Genomic DNA, 12519 nt, shown 5'->3' with positions numbered 1-12519 from the left:
GTAAATCATGGTATAGCCACAGTAAAAACATGAAAACAAGGTAAAAGTATTGGACTTAGCCGAACATAAGTAAAACTAAGGTATTTTTCTGTAAAAACAAAGCATCATAAACACGAAAATGCCAGGACGAGCTTTTAAAATGCAGAAGCTTAATAAGAAAGACCCAGCAGATCGCACCTGTGCCTGCAGCGCCCCCCGGAGGTAGCAAGCCCTCCAGACCTGCACGCAGGGCCCCAGCAGGAGGGGCAGCAGGGGCCCCTGGCCGGGCCCGGGCTCGGGCTTGGCCCAGGGCTTCAGCAGGCTCTCCGAGGAGGGGGCCCGGCGGTGGCTCTTCCGGGAGGCCCCGGGCCCCCCGCCGCCGCGCCAGGGCAGGAGGTGGGAAGGCGAGGTGAGGGAGCCCCTGGACAGCAGGAAGACGGAGCCCTGTCCCGCACAGCCCCCCTCGCTGGGCTGCGGAGAGAACCGGCTTTGCTTTAAACAATGAAAAATGTTTCATTTTCCAGAAAAAAAGGCTGAGCCACAAGCATCTAATTATATCCCGTTAAAATACAGCTTCCAAACAGAACCAGAATAGCTCAAATGTCATATTAAACTACGGGTGAGGAAGCACACCAGCTGTGTGATTCCTTGTTTGTTTTTTTCTATAATTCAGAATCCATTCTACTTTCCTGCCAGTTTACCTACTTTCATGTCTCTGAATTTAAATTGGGCCAATTTGGTCTTTTCACTTTTCTTAATTCCCTCCACACCTCCTACTCCCTTATTCTTTCAATTCACCAGGTCCCTCCTTCTCTAAGACATCTCTTTCTCACAGTTCCCACAGCACACATCTCCAGCACCTTTCTGCTCTTTGTCTGGATGGAAGGCACAGGGACAGAAAAGTTCTTTTTTTAAATGAGGTTATAGCCACAGGAACTGGAATCGCCAAAGCTGTGTTTTTCACACTCCGGATCGCGGCTCTAGAGCCCGTGGCCGCCCACGGGAGAATGAGGAAGTGTAGGCAGACTCCTCCGGCCCCGCCCACCTCTGAGCCAATCGCCTTTCAACAGCTCACAGGCAGGACCGTCCTGATTGGAGGAGAGGACGATCGGATCACTGGGCAACAGCCGTCAGCTACTGCCCTGACCCTGATTCAAACCCCAGATCCCAGAGCTCAATCTAAGTGCAGACAAGCGCCTTCACTGACTGAGTCACTAGAGAGGCCCCAGAAAGGGTCTGTTCACCCCCGTCCAACCATCCCTCTTATTCCCTCTGGAGCCTATCCCAGCAAGCAGCAGGCACAAGGTAGGATTCATCCTGTACAGGATGCCAGTCCATTGCAGGGGACTTTTCAGCTCAATATACAGGGTTAGTCAAAATGCTGTCGACAACTTTGACAGTTTATTACAAATTAATTACATGGGTTACTGTGACAGACGAAAGCATAAATCTCACAGTTTCTGACGGTTACCTTACAATCCTTTGATATGGGCCTCACGTGTGACCCTGCACACATCCAAGCCGTAATCAAACTCCTGCCACCCTTTCACCAGCATATTGCTGTCAATCTGGTCGAGAGCTGCAGCGATACGCCCTATGAGTAGGGGAGGCACAAACACACAATCTCTCACAAAACCCCATGGATAAAAATCTCATCTAAGGGGGTGAGGTCAGGTGTTTTTCATTGTAATTGTCGACAACATTTTGACTAACCCTGTATATATTCACAAAGACCCAATATATCTAGCCCTCATCAAGACCTGTTAAACGTGAAAACAACTAAATTATTAACAGGGTCAATGATTTAAACACAGATGAACCACACAAGCAGGGGCATGGTTCCCGCTTACCCGCTGAGGCGAGGGGTGTCTGAGGCTGCCGTTCGGGACCGCCCCGGGGCGCGGCAGGGAGCCGACGGGGTGACGGAATCGCGCCAGTCTGGGGGGGCCGTACTGGAGCTCCCAGTCCCACACGCTGGGCAGCAGGGGGTCGGCGGACTCCGGAGAGGGCTCCCGCCAGCCCTTGACTGGAGTGTAGCTCTGAGAGAGATGCTGAGGAAGAGGACAAGGAGCTGACCTCTCCACACACAGCTGCGGGGTCACTTGGCAGCTAGCTCACACAAGGGTCTTTATCTTCCCGATGAGAGCTGCATAAAAATGAGCTCAAATTTACTGTTCTTTAGACTTTTACAGTCTGAATGCAGCTACAAGTCAAGTGCTCCAATAAATGAGTTACATATTCCTTTAAAATAAGCACAAATGGAAGTGCTGACATCATGATTTAATGGCTAAAAATATGAGGCCCTTGTCTGGGTGTGTTTTCTCAGTTTCAGCTGAAGGTTTATAGAGGCCGGAGTAAGTTTAGAGGGATTTCATAAAACTGTCTTCCAATACCTCCTGCAGATCGGATAGGACATTGTGTGTGTATGTGTGTGTTTGTGCACGCATGGGGGAGTGTGTGTATGTGAGTGTGTGTGCAAGAGAGTGTGTGAGTGTGTGTGTATGTGCTTGTGTGTGCAGGTGAGTGTGTGTGTATGAGTGTGAGTGTGCAGGTGAGCGTGTGTGTGTGTGTGTGTGGGGGGGTAAGTGTGTGAGTGTGTGTGTGCAGGTGAGTGTGCAAGTGAGTGTGTGTGTGAGTGTGCAGGTGTGTGTGTGAGTGTGTGTGTGTGAGTGTGCAAGTGAGTGTGTGTGTGAGTGTGGAGGTGTGTGTGTGAGTGTGCAAGTGAGTGTGTGTGAGTGTGCAAGTGAGTGTGTGTGTGTGTGCAGGTGAGCGTGTGTGTGTGTGTGTGTGCAGGTGAGCGTGTGTGTGTGAGTGTGCAGGTGAGCGTGTGTGTGTGTGTGCAGGTGAGTGTGCAGGTGAGTGTGTGTGTGTGTGCAGGTGAGTGTGCAAGTGAGTGTGTGTGTGAGTGTGCAGGTGTGTGTGTGTGTGTGAGTGTGCAAGTGAGTGTGTGTGTGAGTGTGCAGGTGTGTGTGTGAGTGTGTGTGTGTGAGTGTGCAAGTGAGTGTGTGTGTGAGTGTGCAAGTGAGTGTGTGTGAGTGTGCAAGTGAGTGTGTGTGTGTGAGCGTGCAGGTGAGTGTGTGTGTGTGCAGGTGAGTGTGTGTGTGAGTGTGCAGGTGAGCGTGTGTGTGAGTGTGCAGGTGTGTGTGTGAGTGTGTGTGTGTGAGTGTGCAAGTGAGTGTGTGTGTGAGTGTGCAGGTGTGTGTGTGAGTGTGTGTGTGTGAGTGTGCAAGTGAGTGTGTGTGTGAGTGTGCAGGTGTGTGTGTGAGTGTGTGTGTGAGTGTGCAGGTGTGTGTGTGAGTGTGTGTGTGTGAGTGTGCAAGTGAGTGTGTGTGTGTGTGCAGGTGAGTGTGTGTGTGTGCAGGTGAGTGTGTGTGTGAGTGTGCAGGTGAGCGTGTGTGTGAGTGTGCAGGTGAGCGTGTGTGTGTGTGCAGGTGAGCGTGTGTGTGTGTGCAGGTGAGTGTGCAGGTGAGTGTGTGAGTGTGTGTGTGTGCAGGCGAGTGTGCAGGTGAGTGTGTGAGTGTGTGTGTGCAGGTGAGTGTGTGTGTGTGCAGGTGAGTGTGCAGGTGAGTGTGTGTGTATGTACGTGTGTACGTGTGCACGGGTGGTCACCTGACTGCGGCGGCTCCTCTCTCGCTGGCAGTTGGACAGGAAGGTGGTGAACAGGGGCAGGTGGGCGCTGTCGTGCAGAGCCAGCAGGTAGTCGCCCGTGAACTCGAAGTGGGACGAGTACTGTGCCCACAGCTGCCACACACAGTCCAGAAACAGCAGGAAGACCGGAGACTGGGCAGCAAACAACACACAAAGCTAGCGCACTTGTGCACATTGAGTTTTTGACTAACTGAACTGGTAAAGAATGTAGAGACCCCAGTAAACTCTCTCAGGCCACGCACGGCTGACTTGAGGACAAAATCCCATTATGTTTCTTTGGCCAGAACAATCCCAAATCTCAATCCTATGGAAAACCAGAGGAACCAGAGGGGCGCACAGTTCAGTCGGACTCATTGTTTCGTCTTCCATAACGTCTAGTGAAGGAGTTTTTGTTGAAGAATGGGCCCAGGCCAGACTGGAAATGCTCTGTTTGAGCCACTTACTGCAAGACGTTTGCTGCTGCCAGAAGCCTGGCACAAGGTTCAGTGGCGCTTCTTGAAGGTTTGAAAGAGATACCCCTCACTAAATACTAATACAACATCTATTCTGTCTTCCTCAGCTGCTGTCTGATGGGTATCAAATGCATTATTCTGGGTGACCAATGTGCGAATGAACTGTAGTATGGACAGTTGGACCCCAGTTTTAAACTGTTGTCACAACAGCTACTCCAAGCCTGAACTGAGCACCAAAATCATTCCCATGATGCAGTGTCACAAAAGCACAGTGAACGCATGTTGAAACCACACCAAAGCATGGCACAGCCACAGCACAGCTGGGAAAATCCCAAATTCTCGGTACTGTAAACTCCCATCAGCAGTATGCCATAGCACTATTCATCATATCTATAAAGCTAAACCCTGTCTGGGGCCTAAACCGCCATACTGTAACTAAAAGAAGGAATGAGAGGGGTCTTTCACCTCTTCTTTGTCACTGTCTTTCTGGTAGTTGAAGCGACTCAGAAACCGGTGGCCAGCCACGACCCACTCCTTCTGGACCAGACTCTGGAAGCCCAGCAGGGTCCGGGAATGTGGATCGCACATCAGCTGGACAAGACTGGACACTACGCAGTTCAGGTCCCGGTCATCTGGCTCTGGGGACATAGAGGAGTGCCTCTGGTCACACGAATGTGTGCTCCAACGTACTGGATAACACGTTCAGAATCAATACCAGTTATCACTGAGTGCGCAAGGTGTCTGCCGTCATGAAAAACACAAAAAAAAGAAGGCACGGTCCAAAATAGAGAGAAGAAAACCAGAAAAGGTTTGATCTTATTTAACATCACTTTATTAACCCTTAACAATTTCTTGCATTAGGAATTATCTTTTCACATACCCCAGCTTGCTCTCCATGAGACACACAGACAGGGAGAAAAGCATGGGGTCAGAGCACAGGGTCAGCCATTGTACAGCGCCCCTGGAGCAGTTGGGGTTAAGGGCCTTGCTCAGGGGCCCAATGGAGTAGGATTCCTCTACCAGCTGCGGGATTTGAACCTGCAACCTTCCAGCCACAGGTGCAGATCCTGAGCCACAGAGCCACCACTCCGCCCGAGGTAGTGCACCGTTCCCGGAGGCACTGCAGTACCGGGCCGATGCGTGGCGAGGATGGCGCAAGCTCCTGATCCAGCTCCCTGTTCCAAAAATCCGTTTAATATGTGGTCCTCCGATGGGGGACGTATCAGATATTAAACTGATAAGAACAGAAACTACACTTGATCTTAGCCTGTTACGCATTCCACTCGCGCCTCTGTTCCTTCTTGCATTCCCACGCGCACACCCTGTAGAACAAGCTCACGCCGCAAGTAAACGCCAATCACCTTTCTCTCCCATCTCTATTTTAGTTCCCCTTTTTTCTCACTTCCCCGCTCACTATTGCGGATTCTCTTCGAGCTCCCTAGTGCGCGGTTATCTCTTGCTTTTCTCCGGTTTTCGATCTCCTAGCCTGCTTCTCGTTTTCGATTTCGCCTTGTGATTTGGATTGCTGCTTCCTCGTTATACTTCTGTGTTTTGACCTACTCGCCTGCTTCCTGGATTCGATTTCGCCTTGTGTTTTTGGATTGTTGCTTCCTCGTTGTCTCTCTGTGTTCAGACCTACTCACCTGCCTCCTGGTTTTCGTTTTTGCCTAGCGATTGAGCTTAGTGTCTTTCTCTTAGTCTTGAGTCCTGCATAGGATCCTATTTCCCTATCAGCCCAACTCTTACATAGCCAAAAGGCCGAAAAGCGATCTTTCATTGCCTCTCTGGACAGCTTTAAATTTGAAGATCAAAGATTTGGTATACCTAACGTAATCTAAACCAAGACAGCTGACTCAATACACACTTTGCAGGCATGCATTCTGAAGCATGTCTTCTGTTTCTAATTCTAAACGGTACTGATCAGGCTGGCCAATTTTTGATATGGTTATAGGAGGAATAACATACATAGGATGAAACACTGGCAACCTAACTATTGCATAGCACAGTGCCATACCATTCACTACAACAGGGCTGTGTCTTTAAGGCTCTTTAAACTGCTTCTTTTTAATAACAGGCTGGTTACTAAAGAGCTACAAAAATACATAGATGAGCAAATATAATAACCTCCTATTGTGCATTGTTTCCCAGTTAATTGTAGAGTCTGACAATGAGTTATAAATAGTGAAAATTTGTTTTGAGACAGCAAATAGAATTAATCCAGCCTCCAAAGTTAAAGCCAGGCTGGCTTTCCAACATGAAGGCATAAAAAATACATGGACTACAGTGCCATCTACTGGTGAGTACTGGAATGTTTCCTGAAATCCTGACTGGTTAAATGCGACTCGTTAGAAATGTCTTAAACTGCACCTGTGACAAATGCAGCTTGTCAGCCTTGAGGCCTGAAATTTCTCACTATTGCTGCACTGCCGGATATCCTGTATTTTATATGAATTATTCCTCTTGCTTCAAGTCCAGAATTATGAGTGGTTTTTTCTTTATCTAATCACATAATCTTACTCCGTAAGATCACTTCTTTAGCCCTATACAATTTCTTGCATTAGGAATTTGTCTTTTCACATACCCCAGCTTGCTCTCCATGAGACACACAGACAGGGAGAGAAGCTGGGGGTCAGAGCGCAGGGTCAGCCATTTATACAGCACCCCTGGAGCAGTTGGGGTGAAGGGCCTTGCTCAAGGGCCCAACAGAGTAGGATTCCTCTGCCAGCCGCCGGATTTGAACCGGCAACCTTCCAACCACAGGCGCAGATCCACCACAGCCACAGAGCCACCACAGTACCCTGATATAGCTTACTTTGCTGTTATTCACATTTACTGTATGGTAGTGTACTTTATTATGTATTTTAATAGTTTAAATGTATCCTTAACTGCACTGGATCATTTTAAGTATATATATATGGGTAATTTCACTTGGTTACAGTTATCTGTAAAATCCGGATACTTCCATTGTACAAACTGTGATCATTATTGTGATCACGATCGTAAAAATTCCCTCCCCCTCTGTTGTGTTCAGAACGTTTTACTCCACATTAACACAAGTCATGTTCACATACAGTATATCACCACATTCTTCGGTTTTTCCTCTCAGATGCTGTTCCCTGGGTTCACAGATCATAACGACTCTCTCTCTTACCTTGGAGGATAACAGTCAGATGGCCGTCTCTCAGAAGACAGGCAACCTCTGTGGATTTCCTCAGACAGGCCCTGGGCACAGAGAGTCCCATTAATTCCCTACCTTGGAGTCAGAGTTAGTCATTGCAACTCTGCTCTGCAGTTCTTCACCATGGAACACAAGTCACTTTGCATTGATTTTTATAGTTAATTTCCCAGCCTTTGAAATGAAAGCTCTCGGCTCAGTGGTGCATTTTTAGAGGTTTGGAAACCACAATTATTGCTCCCCCTTTTGCAGTGTTACAATGATCCACCCACCCATTTTCTACCCATCTCGTCCCATTTGAGGTCACGATGGGAGCCAGAGTCTAGCCCAGCAAACAACAGGCGCAAGGCAGGGTATGCCCTGGGCAGGATGCCAGTCTATCACAGGATAGACACACACTCACACCTCAGGGGCAGTTTTTCTAGGAGCCAATTAACTTGCCAGGATGTCTCTGGTCTGTGGGAGGAAACCGGAGCACCTGGAGGAACCCACGCAAACCTGTGGAGAACATGCAAACTCCACCCAGACAGCACCCCCTGTCCAGAATTGAACCCAGGGCCCCAGCGCTGCAAGACAGCAATGTTCACCACCCTGCCACCCACTACATGGCTCAGTAAATTGTTCCCACAAAACATAATGTTAATGTGTTACATTTTAATTCTAAACAACTCCTTTTCAGAATTAACATTGTATTTGTGCAGAAATCATCATAATACGATATCATCCTTTCAGTTTGTGTCTTTAAAGATGTCAGACTAAACCTGTTACCTATCCAACACATCTGTTTGCCTTTTAATTTTGTTTTTCCAACACAGAAAGCTTTTGTTTAGTTAAAGGTTCTTACCGCAGCTGGGATGGTTTAAAACTTAGGCAACCTAAATATATTCAGGAAATGTGACCGTCATATTTCATGACCATTTTTTTTCAATAATGTAACAGAGTGTTTCAGATTGACTAAAGTTTTGCTCCTGATTTGAGGAAATACAATTATGCTGTGGTTGTCTTCAGAATGAAGCCATTTAATGAGGAAAAGAGTTTAACAATGAACAGTTTGCAAAAGCATTAGAGAAAACGTTAGTCAGCTCAACGAAATAATACATTTTAAAATATGTTTTATTATCCTGATGTCTGTGCATCTACAAAAAACAACCTTCGAGTTGTGTATCCAGTAAGTGTATCCAGTTTGCAGTAAATTAAACTCTGTTCTATTTTCTTATAATATTCCAGCAAACTGCAGGTCTCTTTGGAAACACAGCAACGAGCCAGGCAGATCAATAACACGGATGTGACTTCACAGGGATGCTGGAAAGAATGGCTCATCAATCAGTCTAGAACTCTACCCATGATGTTGTTCTGGTATAACATTACCAAAGAAGTTCCAGAAAGTCTTAAATAATAATAATTAATAATAATAATAATTGCTTACACTTATATAGTGCTTTTCTGGACACTCCACTCAAAGCGCTTTACAGGTAATGGGGATTCCCTCCACCACCACCAGTGTGCAGCCCCACCTGGATGATGCGACGGCAGCCATAGTGCACCAGAACACTCCCCACACATCAGCTCTCAGTGGGGAGGAGAGGAGAGTGATGAAGCCAATTCATAGATGGGGATTATTAGGAGGCCATGATTGGTAAGGGCCAATGGGAAATTTGGCCAGGACGCCGGGGTTACACCTGTTTACAGTATAGTGTCCCCGTCACCATAATGGGGCATTAGGACCCACATAGACCGCAGGGTGAGCGCCCCCTGCTCAACAGAAGGCTGATGGTTCAGCCTTCCCAGAACAAGTGTTGTGAGAACTGCTAGAGAAACACAAGCCTAGGGGTCAGAATGCAAAGAAGACAGATTAGAGGAAGAGAAACGAACAGTTGGATCTGTCGGTGTTTAGAACCAATTGAGGGCAATACGGTGCCACAGTGTTGCTTCTTCACTTCCTTACAGCACTTGGCTCCTGGGATTGATTCTATAACTGGGCACTTTCTGTATGGAGTTTACATGTTCTCTGCATGTTCCGTGAGTTTTCAGCAGGGTGCTCCGGTTTGCTCCCACCTTCTGGAAGGCTTTACGCTGGCTAGGTTAACTGCAGTGACTCAATTTCAGCTTTGAACCTGTTTCCCCTGCAATGGCTTTGCACCCTGTGATTCTGGGAGAGGTTCCAGGTAGCTGCGATCAAGTCGCCTTCTTATAATGGATGGAACCTAATCAAAGCCAGTTACACAAAGAAAATATTTTCAACATAAGAATGACCTGTAATTCTAGGTTGACCTAAAAGACACATCAGACAGAAGAAAACTGGATGTTACCCAAAGTCCTTCCAAAAAGAGATTTCTGGACTAACTGAGCAGCTGAGCAAGAGAAGGGACTCCTGACATTCACACCCTTTCCCGTGTTGTAAAGACTGTGATCTTACTTGATGTGATCCAGCCAGTGTGTGCCCTCCAGCGCAGACAGCCATTTCTCATCAGGCACCGTGATGGACGCGGAAATATCTGGAGCCAGGAGAAAGAGCAGGGAGTCAGTTTGAAGAAGTCTGGGATTGTCATGAGGATGAGCCCGGAAGGGATTCTAGGCCTAATTATAACAGAGTTGCTGTTTTGAGGGGGGATGTTGAAAACAGGTGGAGACCAGCACTGGAGCAGTACCCAACTATACACACAAAGCTTTCCGTGTTGACGTCCGACTTCGGGTTCATATGTTAAAAAATAATCAGATTCAAATCTGAACATATAAACAAAAACAGAAGTCTGACAAATATAACATCGTAGGAAAAAGCCAGATTTTTTTTTTTGTGGGGAAAAGTCGATGATCATAGTGGCTTCCTTCTTCATTAAACATACGGAATATTGTAATGACAGTCAACACTGTCAATCAAAAACATATTTAACCAGTTAATCTGGGTACTTTTGCATACTAAGAATCCAACGGTCCTCTTGTGCTACATCAAAAATGCTCAGTTCCTCAAACTGGGCCTTAAACAAAAGCAGACCCCGAGCTGAGTTTGAAAACCGAAAGAAAAATATTTATTTATTTCAACAGAAATATAAAACATCCATTTTTTTAACGGGTTTTTCTTCAAAGTTTCTGGCACACTTAAAGAAATGTATTTCTCATGTTCAAATCTCTTGAACAAATATCGCCGGCAGGTTAGGATTCCATATTCAATTAAGAATATAAATAGAAAACGGCCAAAGCAGAAACAGCTGGGACACTCACAGTGGGGAAGAAAACAGACAGCAGCAATGAGAAGCGATGAGAAAACCAAACTTCGCAAACTCATGTCAAAGTGCCTGAAACTGGCACTTGCCATGCAACTGAGGTACCAGCTATGGCGCCTACCTCCAAGGCAGAGAGCTCGGAGCCGGGTGTGTGCCAGCTGGACGTCCAGGGGCACGGGCATGTCCTCGCCCAGGTCCACCACCACACACTGCTGCTGCCTGCCGAACAGCATGGCCTCCAGGTTCCTAAGGCCGGGCACAGAAATGGCAAAACAGGAAAGAGGGATGAGCACCTGACCTCTGTTTATACCCCTCTGCAGTGTACAGACAGAGCGGAGTCAGTTTCACGAGTCCTGGATGTGAGAGCACACATTACAAAGGCTCGGAGTGAAACTACAAGCTACTGAGTCACAGAAACAGCGGGAACTCTGCTTTTCCATGTCATCCGGCAGGACAGAGCACAAGGAAGAAGGGTGACCCATGCAGAACCAGGAATCTCTTGTACAAGGTCCTGCACCATAACCACTGCACCACCCAGCCTCCTGGTTTCAGTCACATACGTCTCACATGCATTCTGCACTAGGACAATAATCTGAAGAGCAGTTTATTCCAGGGTAATTAGGGTTAGACTGTAATTGTATTAAATAAAGGACAGTCGGGAACTCTCAGGTAACAGTAATAATAATAATAATCGCTTACACTTATATAGCGCTTTTCTGGACACTCCACTCAAAGCGCTTTATAGGTAATGGGGATCCCCTCCACCACCACCAGTGTGTACCCCCACCTGGATGATGCGACAGCAGCCATAGTGCGCTATAAAATTTGATTTTATATTATAATCAATTTATAGGGGTTACACCCCTACTCTTTCGAGAAACGCCCTGGGATTCTTTTTAATAACAAAAAAGAGTCAGGACCTCAGTTTTACGTCTCATCTGAAGGACGGCGCCTGTTTACAGTACAGTGTCCCCGTCACTATGCTGGAGCATTAGGACCCACATGGACTGTGGGGTCAGTGCCCCTGCTGGCCCCACTAACACCTCTTCCAGCAGCAACCTTAGTTACATAAGGTAGTGAGTAGCAAGTTACATAAGGTAAGCTTATACAGAAAATGCAAGATAAAGCTCATACAATAAATTGCATAGCGAAGCAAAAAGACTCTGTGAGATACAGTTTCAGTAGGCCCAGGTACAGTAAATAAGGTGAAGGATTATAATGCACTGTACTGCAGTAGCTGGTATACATTGCAACAGCACCCGTAAAAGATAAACAGGGGTTTGTAGCGTGAGATTCGCCATTTGTGTGTGGGATCTAATAGTACAATGCAGGTGATCATAAATTGAGGTTTCAGGGCAGGGAAGCCGAGCTCAAGATGTAGAGGCATAGTCCAAAAAGGATAGCCTCTAGACCCGCAGTGAACTCCTCTTTCAGAAACAGAAAAGGCCACATTTGTCTCTAAGAGTACCTCAGCTTTAGGAGGGATTTCTATCAATTTATTGTGGGACAGCAGTACTGGACTTATTTCAGTCATAGTAACATTTACATTCATTCCTCCACTTTGCAATTTGAAGCAGTTTCACAGAACCAAATTCACACAAATTTTGGACTATCTAACTGTTAATTTAGGTAAGTGAGTCTCTAAATCTTACTGGTTCTGTGATGAGAGTCCTATAAGCACCAGTAGCACCAGTATACAGGGTTGATTCATATCATTCGAGGACGCTTTCAGCCACAATACTTTCTCCACTTTTCAGCGTGGAATTACAGTGCCCCCTTTTGATGAATTACAAATGATACATACACATGTTTTGTAAATATTTTAATCACAACTCTAAATTCTTAACTGAGCATTTTGGGGGGTTAGTCTTTGGGTTGGAAGAAGATAATTGGCACCAAAAACAAGTATATGCATTCACCCTCTTGAACACCTTATTTAAAAGGAAACACATTTGACAACAGATACAGCTATTGAGTTGTTTTTTTTTTTTCGCATGAGTTTAGCTAATCTTTTTATCTATTCTTTTCAAACTTGCTCCAGCTC

General features: G+C 46.5%; 1 protein-coding gene and 1 non-coding gene across 3 annotated transcripts in view; both read right to left on the bottom strand.

The window, feature by feature from the left end:
• mtmr11 (myotubularin related protein 11) overlaps window positions 1-12519 on the bottom strand; it is a 58849-nt gene that overhangs the window by 3712 nt on the left and 42618 nt on the right. For both annotated transcript variants that reach the window (XR_011183786.1, XM_015336671.2), the window contains exons 10-16: window positions 10597-10721; window positions 9671-9749; window positions 7231-7301; window positions 4545-4717; window positions 3589-3759; window positions 1830-2030; window positions 178-450 (exon numbers count right to left, since the gene is read on the bottom strand). Coding sequence is in view for 1 of the 2 variants with exons in the window: in XM_015336671.2 (XP_015192157.2) it covers window positions 178-450; window positions 1830-2030; window positions 3589-3759; window positions 4545-4717; window positions 7231-7301; window positions 9671-9749; window positions 10597-10721 (1093 nt within the window). In the remaining variant the exon portion in view is untranslated. The remainder of the gene's footprint in view (window positions 1-177; window positions 451-1829; window positions 2031-3588; window positions 3760-4544; window positions 4718-7230; window positions 7302-9670; window positions 9750-10596; window positions 10722-12519) is intronic.
• On the bottom strand, window positions 5175-5358 carry LOC138225417 (U2 spliceosomal RNA). The gene has a single exon (XR_011183881.1). It is a non-coding gene; the product is annotated as a U2 spliceosomal RNA (small nuclear RNA).

The sequence above is a fragment of the Lepisosteus oculatus genome, chromosome 27 (genome assembly GCF_040954835.1).
Source record: "Lepisosteus oculatus isolate fLepOcu1 chromosome 27, fLepOcu1.hap2, whole genome shotgun sequence".
NCBI lineage: Eukaryota > Metazoa > Chordata > Actinopteri > Semionotiformes > Lepisosteidae > Lepisosteus > Lepisosteus oculatus.
The sequence above is the reverse complement of the archived record's forward strand: the minus strand, read 5'-3'. Positions and strand labels throughout refer to the sequence as shown.